General features: G+C 40.6%; 1 protein-coding gene across 4 annotated transcripts in view; it reads left to right on the forward strand.

Annotated features, from left to right (window-relative positions):
- The first annotated feature begins 213 nt into the window (after window positions 1-213).
- The window catches only part of TSC1 (TSC complex subunit 1), a 36,472-nt gene continuing 13,351 nt past the window's right edge, over window positions 214-23,334 (forward strand). The window contains exons 1-22 of one of the 4 annotated variants that reach the window (XR_003399615.1): window positions 214-278; window positions 1,349-1,524; window positions 2,396-2,499; window positions 3,138-3,290; window positions 5,041-5,185; window positions 6,215-6,369; window positions 6,696-6,769; window positions 8,222-8,400; window positions 8,835-8,944; window positions 9,183-9,306; window positions 9,706-9,818; window positions 10,141-10,213; window positions 11,567-11,665; window positions 11,758-12,328; window positions 13,051-13,094; window positions 13,723-13,889; window positions 14,771-14,953; window positions 15,323-15,433; window positions 15,991-16,113; window positions 17,131-17,318; window positions 17,433-17,594; window positions 18,354-20,244. Coding sequence is in view for 3 of the 4 variants with exons in the window: in XM_026860775.1 (XP_026716576.1) it covers window positions 1,419-1,524; window positions 2,396-2,499; window positions 3,138-3,290; window positions 5,041-5,185; window positions 6,215-6,369; window positions 6,696-6,769; window positions 8,222-8,400; window positions 8,835-8,944; window positions 9,183-9,306; window positions 9,706-9,818; window positions 10,141-10,213; window positions 11,567-11,665; window positions 11,758-12,328; window positions 13,051-13,094; window positions 13,723-13,889; window positions 14,771-14,953; window positions 15,323-15,433; window positions 15,991-16,113; window positions 17,131-17,318; window positions 17,433-17,594; window positions 18,354-18,840 (3,471 nt within the window). In the remaining variant the exon portion in view is untranslated. Of the gene's footprint in view, window positions 279-1,348; window positions 1,525-2,395; window positions 2,500-3,137; window positions 3,291-5,040; window positions 5,186-6,214; window positions 6,370-6,695; window positions 6,770-8,221; window positions 8,401-8,834; window positions 8,945-9,182; window positions 9,307-9,705; window positions 9,819-10,140; window positions 10,214-11,566; window positions 11,666-11,757; window positions 12,329-13,050; window positions 13,095-13,722; window positions 13,890-14,770; window positions 14,954-15,322; window positions 15,434-15,990; window positions 16,114-17,130; window positions 17,319-17,432; window positions 17,595-18,353; window positions 21,446-23,334 lie in introns of those variants that run through there. The other 3 variants (XM_026860775.1, XM_026860776.1, XM_026860777.1) reach the window with 3 other exon arrangements.

A 23,334-nucleotide genomic window follows, 5' to 3' on the forward strand; every position in this document is an offset into this window, starting at 1 on the left:
TAGTTGCACAGCTTAACCTGTGGACAATTCTGGAAGGGGCAACTGTGCAACACCTTTTGGTGTTTTCAAACTAAGGGCTAACTTTCCTCATGCAGGAGGTACATAGCTCTGCTATTCTTAGTAAAGAACTTAACGCTGTCCTGAATATACAAGGTTTGATAAGGAATAAATAAGTTGTGCCTTTTGTTAACCTCTTCATGCTTTTTCTTTATTAGTGATCATGAAAGGTGTGTGGCTGACAGCATTGGAGACAGAAGCTCAGCTTGTCCACAGAACAGGTGCCGTATACAAAATGGCAGTAAAAAAAAAAAGTTGTATGTAAACTTGACATATGTCAGTCTTGTCTTCCATGGAGGAATTGAAAAATGTATGCTGGTTGGAAGTAGGAGGAAAGAAGAAACCATTGCTAATTAGGTGTGATGTGAAGCCACGTTCTTTCTGCCACTAGGAAAGGTTCAGCATAGGATTCTTATGGATGAAGAAAAACTTGATTTATTTTGTGACAGATAGATTGATGTGATACCTGAAGGCCTCCATTGCTGGTACATGGAAGGAATCCATTTTAAAGGCCTGAAATGGCTTAGATTTACTCCTGCTTAGTACTGTGAAGTTGACCAGTCATGTTATCTGCATACTTTTGCATTTAATAATCTATACAGTTTTCACGCTGTAGAGTTTTTAATATATTATTCACAGATTATTCACGTGAAAACAAGGTATGTAAAGGTATGCTAAGCTCGTGTTTTAGTATGCACAGGGTGGCTGAGGAGCAGCAGCTGTAGTAACCCTGAGTTTCCTAACAGCTGCAACTTGGCCACACTGCAAGTATTAAAGCACAAATCTATTAGTATGCAATAATGCAAAGCCAAGGGCAGGGAATTTCTAATCTAGCCACAGGAGTGGAGAAGGATCTTGCAATGCATGTTTTCTCCAGAGTGTAGACCACTATGCAAAGGACTTGAAAGGTTGGTTGAGGAGGAATTGCTGTAAGAAATCGAGAGTGGATGATTCAGGGGAGCTATTTGCATTTTATTCAAAGCTTTAGTCTTAGTTGACTGACCTAGAGATCAAATTAAAAGAAAATAGGGTAACAGAATGCTCTGACAGTCTGTATATGCTGGCCAAGGTCTTCTGCAAGACAGATTTAATGTCGTCTTAATCTTTTTTAAAAAAATCCTGCATGTGACTCATTGGCTTCTTCAGAAACCTTTCTCTTACATCTTTTGTTGCAGGTGTGTAAACTCTAGCAATCCTGTCAGTGTTAGGTTGGCAACTCTGCAGAAAAATAGAGAAGTGATGAGAGATTGAAAAAGGAAAGTTCATTCATCTGCTCTCTCTTCTCTCCTAGTCTGGTAGAGAGGCACCAATGAGGAACTTCCTGAAATTTTAAACTCCACATTCATGTCAGTACGTGCATCATGGCACAGCAAGGAAATGTTGGTGAGCTCCTCTCAATGCTGGATTCTCCAGTTCTGGGTGTCCTGGAAGATATAACAGCTGCATTCAAAGATAATCTCATTTGTGGTATGTACCCTTTTATGTAATTTGAGATAGGTTTTTCTATTACAACAGTAAAGGTAGAATAATGGGGTTTTTTTTCTATCAAACACAGTGTTTGCAAATGCAACTTGAAGGAAACTCTTGATAATTGGGTTTGAAATTGCTTTAAGGATTGAGGCTTCTCTTCAGTCCATTTTGCTTAATGGCATGCCTCTTGGAAGGTCTGTTATATAATTGTTAAAATGCCATTATAAAATGACTAGCTTTTCCTGGGGCATAATCTCAAGTTGTGAGCTGATGAAACTTCATTTGTCGATTTATCATTTGTGTATCTAGAAAAAATTAGATGCTATCCACGTTATGGGAACTAGTGGGATTTTGTTAATTTGAAAAATAAAAAACAAAAAATCCCAACCTCAAACAAAATAACAGACCCAGGCTTTCTGGAAACATGGTTGCTGCTATTAAGGCATCCCTTGTGTTGATAGAGCCTTTTCAGAACATGAGAATCATTGTCCTTGTCCCTGAACTTGCTCTCCTTTATCTGCTGAAGGGAGAGAATGTGAAGTTACTCCTGAACTCGTTACCTGTACTGGATAAAATACACTTGCAGTTCAGCTGCCTCTAGGTTTTGTTTTTAAGGTTAAACACTAATTGTTATTTAAAAAGCGAGTTACTCTCTCTGAACTGAATGCAATTGCTTGAATGGTTAGGACCTAGAAAATTCAGTTGAGAGATCTCCTTTTCCTAAAGGTCTGGTAAACACTAAGTACTGGTTTGTGTTATAAATTGTATAATGGTTGTTAAAAAGTTGTACAGTGTCCCTGTAAGAATTGCTTCATTTTTAGTGTATTGAGAATGTATGGTTTTTTCCTTGCTTTAAACAAACTGACAGACCGGGGACCTATGCTTGTGAACAACCTGGTGGACTATTACTTGGAAACCAATTCTCAGCAGGCACTGCATATACTGTCCACGCTGCAAGAGCCTCATGACAAGGTAAAAAAATCTTGGTGTTAAGTAAGGCAGATTTTAGCCTGGTATTGAAGCAGCCTTTAAATAGCACCTGTTAGAACTCTGTTTTTCTGTTATGGTATAGAATTACCTTGTTGTAGAGATGTAGTATCTGTAGTAAGAGTAGTTAAGCTTTAAAAAAAAAATTCAAACATCTCAATTTCTTGGGTTGCTTAAACTGTCCCAGTCAAGCAAAGAACCTCTATAAATGAAAGGTTTCTGATAACATTGTCTCTTTGCAGTGTTGCTGCCTGTCCAATGCTAGATGTGTTAGCCTAAAACAAGCTGGGTGTTTTGAGAGCAAGTAAGGATTTTTAAATAGCTTGAGAGAATGGCGCTAAATTCTTCTGCTGACCAGAATTTTTTTTGTTACTTACTTATGATAAACATTTTGACGTGCAGTGACTGCTTCAGGACTGAACAGTTTGCATTTCACTACCATCAGACTTAAATTTATTGCTGGGTTTTATTTGCTCTTGGGTCCTATATATTTGTAAAATGCCCATAGTTTCCATAGTCGGCAATGGCAAACTGCTGAATATAGATAGGTGAAAAAGAATATGTATCAGTTGAACATAAATATCTTCCTTTTTTCTACCACTCTCTGCAAAATCCTCTATCAGCATCTACTGGACAAAATTAATGAATATATGGGCAAAGCTGCTACCCGTTTACCCACTCTCTCTCTGCTGGGACATGTGATAAGACGACAACCATCTTGGAAACACAAGCTTTCTCAAGCACCTCTCCTACTTTCATTGCTTAAATGTCTCAAGGTAAGAACGGTCAGTGTTGTCCATAAACACTTGTACACCTGATGTAAACATACATAAACATGCCAGGCATTTGATTTCTGGTTTTGATGTCATTTAGTTAAGCTGTGAAAAGAGATAAAATGATCAAAATACTGAGCCACAGTCGGATTACATGAGCTAAATACTCTGCGCTGATCCTGTTATTACTGTCAATCTTGTTTCTAAAAGCCACTGTCACTGTATAACTTTGAGTTAGGAAAGTTTACTAAAACTTTTCTAAAAGCAGGTTCTAGACAGGGCCGTTGGTGAAGTTGATGGATGTCTTGAATGTGAACTTAATGAGAAATACCATAACACCCCATTAGTGCATTCTGAAGTTTGTGCATGTAAGGTAGTGTACTCACAGTGTAGATGGCCCATGCAATACACTATTCCATGCTGAAATGACCTTGGAATTAGCAGACTTTCCCTTCTTAGCTACAGACATGCTGGATTCAAGGAGATAGCTGTTTCCCCAAGCTTGCTTTTTTCCATCTGCAAATTTTTCAGTTATAATACTGTACAGTGTTGTAACAGTGAACAAGGAATGAAAAGTGTTTTGAGATCTAGAATGTGTTGTCAGTAATATTATCTAATATGATAGTGAAGAATTCGTATTAGTCATTTAAGTCACATTAAAATGCGTGATGTAGTCAAGTGCCAGTGCTCTTCAAAACAAAACCACAACTAATTTGTAGTGAATTTGTAAGAAGCAGCTAAAAGTGCTGTTACTGGGAGTCCTGACCTGCCTGACAAGACTTCTGTTATCCTTTCCAGTGTGAGTCTTACCTAATTGTGAGAGGAGAGATGTGGAAGTGCTAGGGATGTGTACAGCGGGACGAGGATGGACATGAAACGTGTTGTGAAAGGTTATGTCTGACTGAGGGAGAACGGAGGCTGTAGATTACACAGAGGGAAAAAAAGTCCGTAACACTGAATATGGCCCATCAGCCCGAGTGGCTCTTGGGACATACCAAGACCAGCTCAGTGGCATCTGGCTGCAGGTCTACCTGTGCTGTTTACACCCCTCTCCTGACAAAGCAGAGGCGCTACCAAGGAAAATGCACATTAAGCTGGGGAAGCAAGCAGTGATGGCACTGGGAAAGAGTTTGAACATTTTCTGTGTCTTGTTCTAAAATCTGATTCTCTATTACTGTTTCATCTAGCTAGAGATTTTTCCTGCTACATCCCTTTCTCTCGGTGTAAGCCATGGGATTCTAGTTATTGTTTGAATTACTGCTTTATGAAATATTTAGCAGCCAGAGTCATCAACCAGGTTAAATAGAAAAGCTTTTGACCCTTGCATTGGTAATTGGCCAACATCCTTGAACACCCTGATCAGATTTGCAGTTTCTTAGGCTCTAAATGCTGTGTGTTCGTAGCTCTAGGAAGGAAGGAAGGAAGACAGTACATAAGATGCCTCACATACCAGTAATTTTTTTCTGCTCAGTTGTGGAACTGTGGTGATGTTCCCTGTTTAAGTCAGTCAACTCTTTATACAGAAAAGCAGCAACAGCAGAACAGGGGCAAGAATCCCAAATCTTTTGTTTTTTCTTAGTAGTGGATGAAACGGACAGTAATCTTGGTTGATTAAATTATGGTAGGTTTCAGAGGGACTGTTTGAAAGTAGAGAACTTTTTCCATGACGATGATTCAGTGTTTGCTTCATCCTTGGAAAAAATGAAGTTCAACACTTTTAACTGACTAATGCAGGTTTTCTCCCTTCTTGCAGACTGACACAGATGTAGTAGTACTCACCACAGGTGTCCTAGTGCTAATAACCATGTTGCCAATGATTCCTCAGTCTGGCAAACAGTACCTTCATGATTTCTTTGGTATCTTTGGGCGTCTCTCAGCCTGGTGCTTGCAGAATCCAGGTGAGATTTCAATTTTGTTGCATGCAGTTCTGGTTCAGTGGTATCCTCGTGACTTATGCAGTTGGTGAGCACATTCTTTTGTGAGACTTTTAATGATCTGAGATTATTTAAATGCAGAAAATGATGCATTAAGCCCACAAGCTATTCTGTTCTTTGATAGTTAGCATCAGGGAGTGCTTTGCTCAAAATTTAGGTCTCTTAGATTTTTCCATGTAGTGCTCCTACTAGAAGTTTTACTGGACTGAAGTGCTACTCTGACAATGAAAAGCAGACATTGATCTTAATGGATGAAGAAGTGGAAATACTAAATTTGAGGCAGATATTTGGGAGCTTGAGATTCCCATGTATGAATGGGGAGGGGGAAGAAGCAACATGTAAAAGTTTCTTTCAATGTGCAGCTATCAATAGTCATGAAAGTGTTGGTAAAACTAGTTTTCTCAGTTACAGCATTGGTTCTGATGAATTGGTTTTGCTGAATTTGTTGTAAGGTGTCTGATATCTAACACTAGCGTTATCTGTGTATGTGTCTCATGTGGCTGTATGAACAAATGCTGTGTTAAGCACACATGCTATTTAGAGGGCCATTTTCCATTACAAGTAGGATCGGAACTTGTAAGATGACTAAGATTCAAGTCTGTCATGATTGCTTTTTGAGGATACAAACTTTTAGTTTTTACCTTTGAAGTGAAGCAGACCTTAGTTTTCTTTTTTAATCATTCAGTCTTGCAAACTCTGGCTCATTATCTACAGGGGTTTCAGGTTTTAACTTGAAATAAAAATGCTGTGCTTTGAGAATGACAGGATACTGGCTGGAACTAATGGTCCGTATCTTAATTTTTGGTTTGGCTGTGAGCTGATGAGTAAGTGTTGCCTATTCTCAGAAGACTTCACTGTTTCGCTAGGGACTATTCGTATCTCAGAAGACTTGTTCCAGTTAACATTTCAAATTTAAAAGTACTTTGCTTGCATTCTTAGAAGTTTTGCTCTTTTCTCCAATGTAATGAAAAAGATTCTCGCTACTTTTTCCAGGTCATGTGGCAGAGATTTATCTTGTCCATCTTCATGCCAGTGTTTATGCTCTCTTTCATCGTCTTTATGGAATGTATCCTTGCAATTTTGTCTCCTTTCTGCGTTCTCACTACAGTATGAAGGAAAACTTGGAGACCTTTGAAGAGGTAGTCAAGGTAAAATGCTGCTCATCCCCATATTATCTGAGACAAGGAATTCATAGCTGTATAAAGGCAGGTATTTGCTAATTTAATACACTGCATCGATTTAACTGAGGGCTGCTCAACAAAGCAGAATAAAATGTGGCTATTGGAGGACTGAAATCTCAGTTGGGAGCAAGTTCATTTCTTGAAGCTGTGATGATATGCATTAGCTTTATCTGTTAAATGTAATACTCTGAACTGTTGGGATCAGTAGGCTGCTCATCAGCTTTGTGTAGTTTAGTGCAATCAGAAGTTGCTGTACCGATAATACATGCTTCTTCTTGCTCTTGCTCATCCAGCCAATGATGGAACATGTGCGAATTCATCCAGAATTAGTGACTGGATCTAAGGACCATGAACTGGACCCACGAAGGTATATATGTTCACTCTGCTATTAGGAAAGGCTATAAATGAGCAGCTTTTAGCTGGGTTATTTCAGAAGGCTTACAGCAAAACCTTTTTTGTCAGCTACAGTGTGTGCCAGTGGTGTTTTGCCACCCGTGCTCATAGGTACACCAGGTAAATATGCAGACTTTCTTCATCCAAGCTTACAGCTGGGTGAATAAGCAAAAACTTGTGAAAGGCCATTAACAACAATGTTGGAGTTCTAAATTAATTTTGTGTCTGGGATAGAGTCTGTCTTCTGCTTAACAGTTGACTTTGTCTTAATTTTATGACTTAACAATCAAACATCCTCATAAAGTTCTAAAAGAATTTGCTTATAATGAATAAAGAGAAACTACCACTGACCTGCTTCATTGGCTTAAGGTTTGGGTCACATTTTTTTTTTGGTTTGTTGAAGTACTTGGTGGGATTTAAGTGTTTAAAATGGCTTCAGTGTGTCTTGTTTTGGTATCTAGATATTGGTTCAGTTAACAGATCAATTCTTTTAACAGGTATGTCTTAACATTATCAGCTGTATTAGTTTTCTTTAGAAATAGGCTCATTTGCCTGCAGCAGCACCACTTGCTGCTTTTCTCTTGTCTCCACAGGCCCAGCCACTGAAGAGGAGAAATTGACTCTTGTTGCTGCACAGTAGTGCTCTTGCCCTGCTTTTCAGAGCCACTAGGAAAATACTACTAAATGGGAACCAATTGAATATCAAAATGCTCAATTTTGCAGGCTTCGCCCAGACAGGGGGGAGGGTGGCACCACTAAGGAGTACAGTTGGCACAAAACTACCAGTTGAAGCCTTCTGATTTGGTATCTTGCACATAATATCTTACATTCAAAAGCAACTTGGCCTTTAAGAGACAGCCTTTTGTGCTTTCTCTTCTTTACAGTGAACTTCCATCCCCTGAAATATTGAGCAGATCTAATCTGGCTACGGAATTTAGTGAGAAAAAGTTTTCAGAATGAAGGAGGTAGTAATAATAAAAAACATTCCCCAAACTTGGGAGAAAAAACACAGACCTGAAACTGGCATTGCAGATGGTGTTTGCTTAAATAATATAAGATTCCCGCACTGCTGCTATGTCTAAATTTTGACTACCAACATCTGAGTCTAGTTGAGCTGATTTCTACAGCTGCTGAAGCTCAGGATCAACCAAGTCTTCGTATGCTGTTCCTCCTTTCCAGAGTGCTTCATGGCAGACCTTTATGGATCTCTGTGTCAAAGCTGTTTGTCTTCTCTTTGAGACCCCCTCTTACAAGTCATCTGGTTGCAATTTCTGTATGGTGCCTTGTTCCAGTTTTGGCTGGGAGCATGCAAAGCTGTCTGGAACAAATGAGCCATCCTACGAGCAAGTTCCTCATATCTCCAGGAACTCTTGTTTGTAACAATAATTGACTAACTTACTCTTTTGGATCCAAAAACTGTCTGCAGGTGGAAAAGACTAGAAACTCATGATGTTGTGATAGAATGTGCCAAAATCTCCCTGGACCCTGCAGAAGCTTCGTATGAAGATGGCTATTACTCTGTGTCTCGGAAACTCTGCACAAGCTCAAAACATCATCAAACTGACCCCAGTGCCAGCTATTACATTGACACACAGAGCAGCTATGGTAAGACTTGGCTGACAGCTAATGGGAATACCCAGTTCCTGGAGGAAAACATCTTACTAATGAGACATCTTACTAATTTATCCCACTTAAAGTCTGATTCTTAGGCACCAGAAAATAAACTGTCATTAAAAAAACAAAATGTATATGCTGTGGTCATGTAGATATACAGCATGTTAGCAAATTTGCCTTTCCACTGCCACTTTCTGCCTTGTCCCCCCTGCCCCAAAGAAAGAAACAACCAAAACACAAAAAAAATGTTTTAGTATGTAATAGATATTTTCTTGGACTGGAAAAAGTGTCTCTTGTTTACCAGCTACAAATATTTATGTTGAAAGGATCTGAAATGTTTTGCTTAAACACCTTTAAGTACTAGCCAGAAGAATCATTGATTTGTGTTGGATACTTTTAAATTCACTACTTTTTTTAACTTTCAGGGACTTCTACCCCGTATTCCACTCCTCGGCTAACACTATCACAAATGCCAGGGCAGCTACCTCAGATTCTGAGCCCACAGTCAATACGGCTGTCAACTGAGCCACAGCAGGTAAACCAGAAGATAAAGCACAGCATGTTTTTAATGCTTTGCATTATGTTCGTAGTTTCTTGTGACACTCTTAAAAATTCACATTTCTGAGAAGCACTGTGAATTCTTCAGAACTTAGTGTACATTTTGGATTTAATCCCCATCTGATTTCCTGTGTCAGAACCTGGATACAGGTGTGTCACTTGTTCCTTTTCTGAGCTTCACTGATTTGTGTTTACTATGCGTTGCTTTCACACAGGTTACCATCTGGAGTCCTTCTGCAGTTTGTGGTATGACCACTCCACCAACCTCCCCTGGAATTGTCCCATCAGAGTCATCCCAGTCTTCATCACAACCTTACAGCAAAGCTTTTGGCACATCTGGTATGTGCTGAATTTTGGAACTAGGCCTTCAAGGTTTATTAAAACAGAAACTCTGGCTGTAAATTTGCTGTCAGCTGCTTAGATGGGAATGCCACACCATGGCTTAAGTCGTTACTTCTGTGAACTGAACACTTGTTCATCTAGAGCAGTGCTAACGCAAACACTGAGGTAGGAAATAAGTCACAGTGACTTAAGTGCCCAAGTCTGAAGCAGGCCTTTTGGAAACTGTGCACTTTTATCCTGATAAATAGGTGAAAGAGATTTAAGTAGTAAATGGTTGAGATAGTGTTACAATTCTTCACATACAAAATAGCGTTTAAACATACAATTCTTCGCATACAATATTCAGCTGAAAGGAGGAAGTGGGAGCCTGCTGAGAAAACTTCTGCTCCTTTTCAGCAGGGGGGAAAGGAACACCTTTGGGAACGCCAGCCACATCTCCTCCACCCTGCACCTCAGATGACTTTGTGCATATTTCACTCCCTTCAGCTGCTGCCACACCTCCTAAAAAGGTATAACAAGATTCTTCTGCCAAACAAATATGATTTTTTTTCATTGACTTGTCATATATGCAGTGACAGAACTGAGACAGAAAAAATCAAAGTAACAAATTTACAAAAAAAAATTGTTGCATTTCATTGCAAAAACTCATTTTCTTCTAAGTTTAGACAACTATTGCCACTTCCAGTTGCACAGTTTGACAACTTATATTGGTTTGCTATTTAAGCCATCTATTTGCAGGAATTATCTTTCTATGAAACTGTCCAAGAGGATTGTTTCCAACAGATGTCTGATGTAAAGGATCTATTTTGGGTTTTGTTTTGTTTTTTTCAGGAGGACAAAACAGATCCTGGGAGGCCTTTACTGTACCGACAGCAAAATGTTATAAACAGCGATAAATCATTGGGTAAACTCAGTTTTCCTCTCCCCATTACAATAGCCTATTGTAAACTAATACTAGTTTTATTGACACATGTTCCAATTGCCAAACACTTTTCCACAGGCTTTTCTTTCTTTTTTTTTTTTTTACCCCTGAATTCTTTGTAGTTCCAGGATCCTGCTTTAACCTGTGATTCAACTTAAAACTTTCTTGTGATGCTTTTGATTTCATTTTGACTATTCACCTTCAGAAATATCTTGCAGAATATTTTTTTAATTGGCTCTCATGCATTCTTACGCACGTTTAAATACAGATCTACACTGAAGCCTCAAAAAAGGATGCTTATTTTTTAGAAAAACCTGATTCTTTGAGGGTGAACTTTTTTTATTAGAAGCAGCAAGTTGTATATGAAGTCTTACAAGTTTTATGTCACATGTTTGGATCAAACTGTAAGGCTGCACATAAGGATAGATATGATGCTCCCTTTTAAAGGCTCTTGGAAAAGCTTTTTCTATCTACAATTATATTGCTGTCCTTGAACTTTTTCTAAAGTCCTGTGGAATATTGCAATCAACAGTGGATGGTTGAGGAACTCAGCTTCTAATAGGTAAATCTAGATTCCATTTTCTGTTCTGTCATCTACATCTGTGACAGCTGTAGAAAGGGCTTTTGGCAGTGTATTTGAGACTTCTGTACTGTGAATCTTTACCATCCTCAGAGTGGAGATGATAGTGAAATTTAAAGCTGGTTTTCCTTGGTGAAGTTGCATGAACAGTGGAATCTGAACTTTCTGAATTACAAGTTAAGAACAGGCTAGGTTTTTCACTGGATTCCTAACCTGGGACTGGGCTGTGAGCATGAGGTTTCTGTCCTGCATGCTTTAGTGTATATCTCTCTGGCAACTGTCTCTGTTTTGATCAGTAACCACATATTGTCAAGTTTGTATTACATCAGTTCACTAAACTTCCTTTTTTCAGCTAAGTACTGTATCCTTGTGCAGCCAGATCAAAAGCTTGAAGGGAAGTTTAATGCTGATGTGGAAGTATAGTAGTAACACTACACTTAAGCCACTTTTAAAAATTATTTCATGGGCAAAACTGCAAACATTCATAGAGGCAGTTGCTTACTTGTGCAATAGCAGATATTAAGTTTACGAAATTACATTTTGGGATCAGAACTGACCAGTGACTGATCTCTGAACTGGTTTTCACATGGAATGGAGCAGGAATCAGATAGCTTCCTCCTTTGGGGAAGCATCTGAAGGAGGGAGAAGCTTATTCTAAGGACCTTACCATAGTAAAAGATTTCTGGCTTGTGCTGTGAAAAGGCTGGAGGAAACAGCATCTGTATAACTCACTTTGTTTTTTTTCTTTTCTTCAGACACACCCAGTAGTAAAAGTTCAGTAACCTTAAGTGATCTTCCAGAGTTTTTAGGTGGCTTGTCTTTTGAAGATAGTGCTGAAAAGGACAGAGAAGAAGGTAATTTTTGTCATCCTTAGATATATTGTAGCTAAGGAAATGTTTGAAATACAGGACATGTAATTATGCTCCCCCCCTCCCATCCTTCTCAGATGCAATATCTAAAGAGATCTCCGAGATCACAACCGATGCTGAACACATGGTGCCTAGAGGAGGATTTGACTCTCCATTTTATCGCACAAATGAAAGTCTGTCAGGCTCTCAAAAGAAGACCCATTCAGTAGTCTCTACTGTTCAGGGACACAGTCAGACCTCTGAGCCTTTAACATCTTCTCTGGACAAGCCTGGGCCTGAGAGTGCCCGGGAAACACCCAAACAAACATTTACTCCCATAGACAAGCCCTGTGGAGGTTCAGGTGAAAGCCCTGCTGGTAACAGGGAAGGAACCTCTGGGGAGACAAGTATTCTCACTCCCAGCCCTTGCAAAGTACCAGCACAAAGAAGAGTGGTGTTTGGGAGTGGGCAGCCTCCCCAATATGAGCACCTTTTTGAGGTTGCATTACCAAAGACTGCCTACCTCTTTGTTGGCAAGAAGACTGAGGAGCTGCTAAAGAAAGCCAAGGGAACGCAGGATGATGACTGCATGTCCTCTACTTCTCCTGTGGAAGTACTGGACAGGCTGATACAGCAGGGAGCGGATGCACACACTAAGGAGCTGAACAAGTAGGTGACTGAAAATCTTTCATACTTTGTTGTTATTCCTTTTTGTGCTGGCTTTATTTTGGTAGCTGTGCCTGAAAAGCAGCTATGTCTGGAAATCTACAGTGAAACGATGTTCTCTGAAACATTACTGTTAACTGAGCTAGGGGTTCTGGGTTGAGGGTTTTGGTGGTAATGTGTTTGCTTTGGTAGAAAAAACAGGGCTGTGACCGTTTTACTGCCTTCACTGACAGCTTGGGATGAAGAAGCAGGGCTGGTGGCTGTGGTGCAAGTGTGGTTTGGGTACCACTGTTAGTGAGATTTGCTTACTTCATGAGGTTTTAGTCCCACTCCAGATAGTCAAAAGCAAATGTAAAGGCCAAGGGGAGATTGACACTTTCTTCTTTCTAATATACATGAAGCTAAGAACTGAAGAACCAGATTTAAGGTTTAAGTGTATCTGCTGTATTCCTTCTTTTCACCTTATTATCCTGTATTCCACTTTGCTCCTAAGCTGTTTTCTATGCCTGAGAGAATTTTTCTCTGTTAGAGCAAGAAATGATGCCCTCTCTCACCTCCCTTCACAACCTGCTGCTTGCACAGTTCATCCTTATTCTCTTCATACCAATGGCCCATACTTTTATTAGGCTGTAAGCTCTTTTGAGATGGGCATTCCATTTGAAAGTGACTTGCAGAGTGTTTGTATATTTAAACTTACTATTTAATGCTGCACTTTTGTTTTTCAGATTGTCTCTGCCAAGCAAATCTGCTGACTGGACCCACTTTGGAGGTGAGGAAGTTTCTCGTGTTTTGGCAATCTGTTCCTCTATTATTAGACTTTCTTAAACAATGACCTGAATACTTTTTCTGCTGCATTAGTTAAAAAAAAAAAAAGAAAAAGATGGTGCCCTCCATTAAGTCATGGTTTATCTGCTTAGCAGATAGACATCTGTGTTCCAGTGGGGTGAGCTGCTGTTTTTCATCTTTGAAGAGTGAAAACTGCTTTCCTTACAGTTCTAGACTTTTCTGCTTTTGACCATTTAAGATCTGCTAGCCTTCAGAGTGATGCTGTCATGTAACGGATCCTTCCACCTTTAAAACACTACATAAATCTAAACCAATTGTTTTTCTTGCTGCTTCACCTGTGTGTCAGGGTTTTGTGCCTTTTAGGCTTCTGTGGTGATGGTGAGCTTGGCTTTTTTTCTTAATAGAAGGAACAATCAATTTGAAGCATGTATATGTTGCTCTGGGAAAAATGTTTTTAAATTTTAAGTTTGTGTTGGAGATCAAATGGAGCAGACAGATTTTTATGTTGTTCTTTCAAAGAACTCGGATTTGCTTATTTGAAAAAAATACTTCCCGTATGTGGAACAGAGACAGTAGAGTTCAGTAACCTCCGTCTTCTAATTCTAATGCAGGTTCTCCCCCTTCAGATGAGATTCACACCCTGCGTAACCAATTGCTTTTGCTACACAACCAGTTGTTGTATGAACGCTTCAAAAGACAGCAACATGCCCTTCGGAACCGCCGACTCTTAAGAAAAGTGATTAAAGCAACAGCACTGGAGGAACATAATGCTGCCATGGTGAGCAGGGATATAACTCTAGCAGTGATTTAAACACACTGGTGTTAGAACAAGTATTAGTTGGTTTGGCCAGTATCTCACTTAAAAAAGCAGCCTCATTTCTCACCTTATTAAAGTCAGTGTTTGTGGAATGACTTGTTGGACGAGTTACATGCACTGAGATTATTAAAACCAGTAGCTTCTGTTTGACTGTAGGCACCTGGCTGGGTGGATGCCTGCCCGCTTGACCCCTGCCATCACTTACCTTTGAATAGTGTTAAAGGCTTCATGGGTAGTGGAGCGGTTATTTAATGCCCAGCTAGACACCTTACTGCATTATTTGAAGAAGTATTGTCCTCGCTTCTCAGCTAAAGAATAATAGCAAAGAATTGGAAAACTCAAATGTTCTTTTCCAGAGGTATTTACTATGATAAAATTTGAAGTTGTAAGTGCATTGAAGGATGTGTCATTACAGATTTAGGCATGTTTCATTCTGTATCTCTATATTATAGCTAATTCCATCAACAGTTTCACCTTTTGGTAATTCAGAAAGCCAAAAATAGACTTCCAAATAGTTTTTTGGAAGATGAACTGTTGCTTCAGCTGTGAGTCCAAGTCTCTGTTGAAAGCTTGCGGTGCAATGGAATAATCTGCTGTTGCTCATTTTGCCTTTGGATGAGACTTTTCAGGCTGTCCACTCTATCATCATTTAATCTCTTTTTGAGCCAAAAATCAAACCAAACCCCAGAAGCCTTAAGAACGTGCTCTATATAGAATGTTCTGTCTATGGATGTGTTATGCCTGCATGCTAGTGATAGCTTTATTTAGCTAGTGACTTAAGACAGATGTTCTAACTGACAGAGCAGGTGTTTGCCTGATGCTTTGTGTGGGGTTCTTAACAGAAAGATCAGCTGAAACTACAGGAAAAAGAAATCCAGGCCTTGAAACTGAGTCTGCAGAAAGAACAGGCGAGGTACCACCAGTTTCAGGAGGAACATGAAAATATAGTGGCTCAGCTTCACAGCCAGATCAGACAGCTGCAACACGACCGGGAGGAATTCTACAACCAGAGCCAGGAATTGCAGGTATGAAGCACGACACTGAACAAAATGATGTTATCTACTTACTGTGGTTTTAAAAATAACCTTCCTAATAACACGGCATAAAATATCTGAGAGGAAGTTACATATCCCTGTTAGAGATATTGTCCTAATTCAGAATAAGACAGTGCGTAACTGGAAATGCCTAATTTAGTCATCATCCTTTTATAGTTCTCTTCTGTCTTCAGTTTGGAAGAAGGAAAATGCAGTTTCTTAGCTGGTTTGGGGACTTTTACAAGTACTCGGTATAATTTGATTTACAGTTGCTGGGGTTTATGGCCCTCCAGCCATATGCCGTTGCTCGTTCTTATGAAAGTTTCAGAACCCTGAGTGAGTTTGGTTTTATTTGAACAGACCAAGCTGGAAGACTGCCGGAATATGATTGCAGATCTGAGGTTAGAGTTAAAGAAGGCTAACAACAAGGTGTGTCACACTGAATTGCTGCTTAGCCAGGTTTCTCAAAAGGTAAGAAAAGTCACTGTTCCCAGGGTCCCTTTGTGTCTTTCTGTTTGTTTTTTTTTTTCTAATAGTTTTTATCAGGTGTTTTCCTTTCTTGTTCTGAAAGAAGCCTGTGTTTAGTTGTATAGAATCTGATACAAATTGCACAAAGACAACAGAGAAACCTATTTTGGTGAGGAAGCTTTAAACTTGGTTCAGAGGCTTCTGGAACTTCTCATTTTGGCTGCTTTTTCCACAGTAGGAATTTGCAGATTGAGCAATATGGACTTGTATTAAAGCTTTGCTAAGACTTGGCATCTTAGAGATCTTGTTTATGTCAGAAATTGAATGGACTTCTGTAAGTAGAAACATGGTTGTGTTAAGGGAAGCAGTGGTGAAGTTCTGTGTGGACTGTCATCAGCTTCATGAAAGCTAATTTATTTAACACTTATTATTGATGATATATTAGATTCTTGTCTTTGTCTCCCTTTATAAAAACATCCTGTGAACACAGAGCTTATCAACTATGACTCCTACTGAACTATTCATTCCAATGCTTGATTCTGTTCAATTTCTCTTTAAAGCTTTCCAACAGTGAATCAGTGCAACAGCAGATGGAGTTCTTGAACAGGCAGCTTCTGGTTCTTGGAGAGGTCAATGAGTTGTACCTGGAGCAGCTGCAGCACAAGCACACAGACACTACAAAGGTACGATTGCAGAGTTGCAGAGGAGGCTTTTTGGGAAGACATCGATTGAGGTCATCAAGCTGTTCTCAGCCTGATGTTCAGAATGAAGGAAATGCTTCATAACCTAACAGATACGTGGTTTTGAAATGGATTTTCAAGATTGGATTTCATTTTTAATCTTCTGTTCAGATATTTTTGTCCACCGTGTCATTATGAAATATCTTCAGTGCCCTGTGCTTGAAAGCTACGAAGGGGATGTTTGGGAACACCTGAAGTCAGTTTTAGCCGCTTGATGTAAATTCTTAGCAATTTTTTCTTACCAAAGGCCAAGACTTCGCTGTGCTCTTAATGTAATTGGCAGTAGATTATTGCTGGTAAAATAACAATTGGGCTCTTACATTTGTGAAAGTGTATAACGTAGGGTTGTATTGATAGAATTTGAAGAAAGATCTTAACTGGGGTTTCACCAGGTTTTGTGATGCACTGTTTTTAAAATGAGCAGTCTTACTCTTCTCAGTCATTTTCCTGGTAAGAGTTAGTATTAACTTTACTAAAACTTCTGTGGTTCATATGGTTTTACTTCCTGACTTCAAAGAAACCTTTTTTTAATTAGAAGTAAGTAAATTACACAACAATATAACTGTTTCTGCGTGAGAGCAAGTACTTAAATAAGGTGGATAATAAGCCAAAAAATAAAAAAAAGACTTTTACTGGTATATAATGAAGGTCATGTTGCAATTTAAAATTGATTTTGTGTATCCTAATCTGGTGCAGAACTGCCAAGTTTGCTTTGCTGGAAAGGGGTTTTCATAAGGAACATGAACGTGCTAATAAATTCCAGTGACAGTTATTTTCACAGTAACTTAATAGCATGCATCCTCAGAGTATCCAGTTTTCTATATCTGTTTTTAGAAATGCTTCTTTTATTCCATCTTGCTTAAAAATGTGCCTATTTATAGCATCAGAAACGTGTCTAAATATTAACAAAAATAACACATGGTCAAATTATAATTTAACATTTTTGGTTTTTATTTCAAGGAGGTTGAAATGTTAAATGCTGCTTTTCGGAAAGAACTGGAGAAAGCAAAGTTATGTGTTCAACAGCAAAGCCAAAGGCTTGATGCTTCCCAGAAACGGATAGCTGAACTGGAATCTCAGCTTGCTAAAAAGGACCACCTCTTCCTGGAGCAAAAGAAATACCTGGAAGATGTCAAAATCCAAGCAAGGTTGGGGTTTCCTGTGTAAAAATTTTAGCTGTGCATTGACAGATGCACTGTCATAGCTGAGGCAGAATGTGGAGGCACTGGACCTGATGGATTTTGGTTTCTTTTTCTGTTCAGAGGTCAGCTGCAAGCAGTAGAAAGTAGGTACAAGGCCCAGAAAAGAATCACACAGGCATTTGAGCTGGAGATCTTGGATCTGTTTGGCCGGCTGGAGAAGAGCAGCCTACTGAAAAAACTTGAAGACGATAAAACAGAAGCAGCTGAAGCAGCAGAAGAAAGGTAAGGCCGATGATGTAAAATATGCTGCACTCATTGACCCAGGTCCTTGGAAGCTTATATCCTTGTGAACTTCCTCGTGCTTGGATGCATCGTCTCAAAACACTTGTTACTTCCCTTTTTTATAGACTGAATCTGTTTCAGGACCCTGCCCAGGTTACCGCGAGTCACTGACAAAACTGGAAGTGCTCATAGAGTGCTTTTCAGATAGCTGAACTGTTACTCAGAGTTTGAGAGGAACCTCTGGCTTGTCTCACGGACCAGACTCTTTAATCTAGAAATTGTTACGCTGTCGTTTCATGTGTGTCTAGGTGGTGCTGCTCTTGCCTTCAGATCATATCTTTTTTTCTTTTTCTATGTCAAATTCTGCTACAGCATCAGGGTACTCCCTTGCATAGCCAGCAGATCTGTGGTGATCACCTGTGTTTAGGTTAGGTAAAAGAAAGATCTACAATCCACAGAAGATGTACAGATCTCTTCCTTTACCTTAACAGATCAGGATCCAGTTCCGTTCTGCTTTGGGATTGTTGTCAGGTTTGGACTTAAAACACTGGATGTTGCAAAGCTGAGTGTGTGACACTTCTGGTTACCCTCTGTCACTTCTGCTTTGCTGCAAAACTGTGAGAGGAAAACTGTTGAAGTACATATGCAGTAGTAGAAATGGAAATTAATCAAAGTAACCTGCCTTGCCCAGCATTTCCCTTTCTGTTGTAAACGTGCTGCCATTTCCTTGACGCGGTATCATCTCTTTTTCCAAAACAGGTTGGATTGTGGCAATGAAGATGCTGTGGCGGGATACAGTGAAGAAACAATTGGTAGAAATGGAGAGACCAAACCTCCCAGCACTCGAGGGAGTAGTAGCAGTAAGGGTGGCAGCAGCAGTGAACTCTCCACCCCAGAAAAACCCCAGAACCAGAGATTCAGCAGTCGCTGGGAGACATCCATGTTGCTGGAGCCCTCGACTACTCTCCCACTGACTGTAGGTTCACTCCCCAGCTCCAAGAGCTTCCTTGGAATGAAGGCACGAGAATTATTTCGCAACAAGAGTGAGAGCCAGTGTGATGAGGAGGGTGTAACCATCAACAGGCTTTCTGATGCTCTAAAGACTGAACTGTGTAAAGATCCAAGCATGGAGACAAAGGCCCCTCCAAGCCCCGATAACCTTAGCCTCTCTCCGAAGATCCAGGAAAGCAGTGTTGGACAGCTTCATATCATGGACTACAATGAAACTCATCATGACCACAGTTAAAAAGGAAGATAGTCAATCAGTGTTATTTTCATATTCTTGGCATAGAACAGGAGGTGTGAATGCAAGTTTAACTAAAAGCTTTTATGTTTCTTTGGTCTGAGCAGCTAGCTCATGCAGCGGAATAGGATTGATGTCCAGAAATGGAAGAAGGCTGATGAACGAATGCAAAGTGGCTTTTTGGGTCTGGAATTGAAACGCCCAGCCTAACTCTTGCTTCTTTCTCAAATTCAGTCCTTAGCAGCGTGTACTAATTTGAAGGGACAACTGTTAGCATTTGCAAGTATTTTTTCCCTTTCTCCCTGTCCCCAGTTGAGTGGCTGCGTTTATGAACTCGAGTGCAATATGAGGCCAAATTAACATTTGTGAGTCTACTATGAATGCTTTGTATTATTTCCTTGCAAGCTTCCAATTTAGAGCAGTTAATTGTGCTGCCTGTCCGGGTGACTTTGGTTGCTTTCATCCTGGAAAGAAGCAGCACTGGAATTTCTAGTGCATTCATCTAAAGGTCTCTATTTTGCCTGTCCACTGTCCCACATCCCTCAGAGCCCAGTCTTCGTTAAGTTGGACTCTGACTGAATACCTAAATGTTTAAAGAACAGTGTACCTCTGCAAAACGATTCATTCACCCTAATTCATGATCATTGTTTATATTGTCCTTAACATTTCCTGGAAAGTTACATTTGAACAGACACTTAATAAGGAACTGGAGCTTGTAATGCAGAAGAGACCGTATGTGCTGAAGACTTGTTAAAACACTAGCTTCTGATCTTTTTGGTATTTTAAATGTTTGCTGACAGACTGGTACTGACCTCAGACTGGTTCGTATGGGAAAGCAACTGGGGTGGGAGAAGAGGGAGAAGGAAGCTTTACTTGAGTAGGGAGAGCATGCAGAACATCTATGTAGAATTGCAAGCTTATGAAGGTCTGCAGAAGAGCATTTATTTCTCTAATTGGGGAAATACTCATGCTGCCTGACCCTCCTTCATAGTTCTGGTCTTTGTTCCTGGTCTGAGCAAGACCACTGTGTTTTGACTCCAAGAAATTGGCTTCGTTCTTCCTGGGAATACGTTTTCAGGCTTGACTTACAGAATATGGTTTCCTTTGAGTGCTGTTCTGCTCAGACTGCAGGACATTTTTCAGCTCAGCAATGTCAATTTGGCTCTAGGTATCTCCCCTTTGTCCTCATCCCATTTCCTTAGAAGAGGAGGCTGAGGAGGAAGCCTGCTCAAACTGAGAATCAGGATTCTGCCGTGGGGCCTTTCTGCGTTAATCATGTTTTAAGTCAGTGATGAGCCTTCTGTGAAGGAGGATTGTGGGATCAGGGCTTGTCAGTGGTCAGACTCAACCCCCTTTGAGACAGAACAGAGCCTGCTGTTGGGAAGGCACTGTGCTTGCTTGAACATTGTCTGGGTCCAGGCGTGCTTGAGCGTATCAGGCTTCACCCTTAGCCTGCATCACACGTGGCCCCTCCTTAAACATTCTGTGGGTGGCAGCTGCTGTTTGGGACCTGTCTCAAATATAAATCAAGTCCGAGTACACTTGTGCTTCAAATCTCTTAACCCCAATAGGAACAGGGCTCTGTCAGAGCAGCTGACAGTATGCTAACTTGCACCTCTGACAGTGCTTTTCCTCCCATTTCTGCTTCTTCCAGAACACCTAGGGTCTAAATACATTTCTGCCTGTCTAAATTATTCTCAGTGTCCTTTCGGTTGGTCAGTCCTAACTCTGAAAGTAAAGGTGAACTTCAGTGGTTTTGTCGAAGCTTGAATCTGCATGGAATAGAAAATAGAGAGTTGGTTGTAAGTGACAGACTGGTTTTGTCGACATGTCTATAGGCTTTCTAAGACTTAGTGGTAGCAAACGTGGTAGCGTATGTTTCGGTCAGATTTGGAGGTTTCCTGCCCCTCGCCCCACCGGGTCCCAGCCCCGGGAGTGAACGGTTTGCACATTGTCCTTCAGGCCCAGCTCAGCCCTTGGATGCTGTTGTGTGGGAGTTGTTCCTTTGCCCATCCTTCCGCTGGGCCCAGCCTAGAAGAGTCTCGCTTAGGCGATGACTTCCCTTGCGCTGAGGAGAGGCGGTTTTTGTTGTCGGTTACAAAAATGCCCTGGCGGTAACGCAAGCTCATTGATAAGGTGGCTTTTTTTCTTCTTTTAAAAAGGATTTTAGCACCGGGATAGTAATGGAAACCACTTTAGGTTTGTTTATGGACCACAAAGATTATGGAGGAACAAATTTTGCAATTTTTTTTTGTAAGTCTAAAAATCATGGATCTGCTGTATGTAGTTAACTTGCAGTTCGTTTGAAGGGGTCCCATCAGTGAAGTGGAAACAGACTTTTTTTTTTTTTTTTAACTGACTGCTTTTAGTTAAATCTAAAATTGCTGTCTTTGTCAAGTTAATCTGTTCCCTGCCTCGCTCTTTGTAAGCATGTTAAACAATCCACATTAAATGCCATAAATATGAAATACAAGGAAATGGTACAATCGTAAGCTAAAGAGAACTTAAACCAAAAGGAGGTTTTGCTGTCCTTATTAGAATGTTCTAAAATGTCAAGGCAGTTGCTTGTGTTTAACTGTGAACAAATAAAATGTATTGTTTTGCACTACTCTGTGTTAAATTCCCTGCAAGCCAACCTCTTTGGGACCGAGCTGTGCTGAGAGAAAACATGCAGAAGCAAGTTCAGTACCGAATCATCTCCCAAGATCTGCACGGTACAGAGCAGATAAGTGGTTCTGCCCCTTTTTGCATGGGCTTCATCCTCAGAAGCTCATTTTTCTACATGGATCCAAAGCCTTTCTTCTTTTGTGAAAAGCTCAACAACAACATGCTGGTATAATCCATATATTAACTGCAAACAATTCAGTACTGCTAAAACTGCACCTTGGCTTTTTTTTGTGTGTGTTGTTCATGTAGTCTAGAGACTACAAGGTGTTAGACATGAATAGCTGAGAATGTGAAAGCTGGGGACTCTCTCAGAAGCCGCCCGGCTCTGTCCCTGTTACTGCTTTTCTCTTCTGTACCCTGCTCAGGAGTGGCTGTGCACGCAGGAGGGGACAAACCAAGGGGAACTTTGGGGCCATTTTACTGTAAAACAACCTCGTAAGATCATTATTGTTTCATTTTTCCTTTTTTTTCTAGACTGGCGCTTTCTTACTGCGTGGTTTTGTTGGGTTTTTTCTCCTGAGATAAAGGAATATTTGAAAGGTTGCTGAAAGCAATTTAGAAATTAATACAATACATTTAAGGACTGAGTCTAATCCTTACATTTGAGCAAAAAGTGCAAGGGGGTGGTGCCAGTGACATTCAGTCTGTTTGTGAACACGCTTTGCCTGAGGAATGGTGTTTATGGAGAATTTTATATAAAAGTTACCATAAGCATTATCTTAGGGTCAGGGGATATAGGGAGTTGTTTTGGGGCCTTCTGCACTGGGGTGAGTTCAACAACACGGTGTAAGTGAATTGGAAACAAAGCAGAAAGTGATTTTGACTTGCACTTACCTTATTTTGAACCCATTTTGCACATCCCTTAGCAAGCTTAGCACTGAAAAGCAGCGCTTGGCAGTGTAAAAAATAATCGGATCTTACCCAGAGAAGAACCTCCACTAGGGTACAAAAAGAATAATAACAAGTATTTTATCTCCCTTACTCAATGCTAAGTAGTGTTTATAACGCAACTAATATGCAGTAGCCATCAGGGAAGGAAATAATTTCATTTCTTCATTTTAAGGTATCTTTGCTGATTTATCTTTATTGTAACTGTTCCGAGGATTTTAAAAGTGGCTTCAAAATAGCTGTAAGAGTTACTTTCTCCCTACTCTCAGGAGCTTTGCTGGTAAAGCTTCGTTATTGTTCACTTAGGCTTTACTTTTCTTAGGCTTTACTTTTCAGACAAAACTTGATTCCAAATAATTTTCACTGACGCTCTTTGTCATCTTGGTGTCTGTGAGCTTGACTTGGCTGAACCGTTTTTCTCGAAGTCCTCCTCGGCCTCCCTACGTGATCTTCCTCCTCCTCAGGCTTCCTCCAGAGCGGCCCCGCGCAGCCTAAAAGCTCCGTTTGAGCTGGTGGGGTCGGTTCTGGGGAAAACCGCGACCCCGCCGGTGCCCCCCTCCCGCGCCTGGGGAGCGGCCGCGGCTCTCCCCGGCCCGGGCATTTCCCGGACGCGGCCACTAGAGGCCCCACGAAGCTCGCCACTCGGCTCCCCACCGCCTTCAACGACATTTTTGGCAGACCGGGTTTCCCTTCTCCCTTGAATCGCCCCCTCCCGTTCCCTCAGGAGCCCACCACCCCCCGACACTTGATCCGAGCCCCCCGGGCTCTGCGCTTTCCCCATCCCCTCGGCGTGAGGGACGCAGGAACCAGATATTTAACCTACAGAAATAGTTTGACCTGATCACAGGTTGACGGAAGCCTGGTTTGACCCTTGGCTGAAACAAGGGGAGCACAGAGGTAATGTAGAGCCTACAGGTGCCAGGATTCTGTCGAGATCACCCA

Source organism: Athene cunicularia, assembly GCF_003259725.1.
Source record: "Athene cunicularia isolate RWA chromosome 17 unlocalized genomic scaffold, athCun1 chr17_part1, whole genome shotgun sequence".
NCBI classification, from domain to species: domain Eukaryota; kingdom Metazoa; phylum Chordata; class Aves; order Strigiformes; family Strigidae; genus Athene; species Athene cunicularia.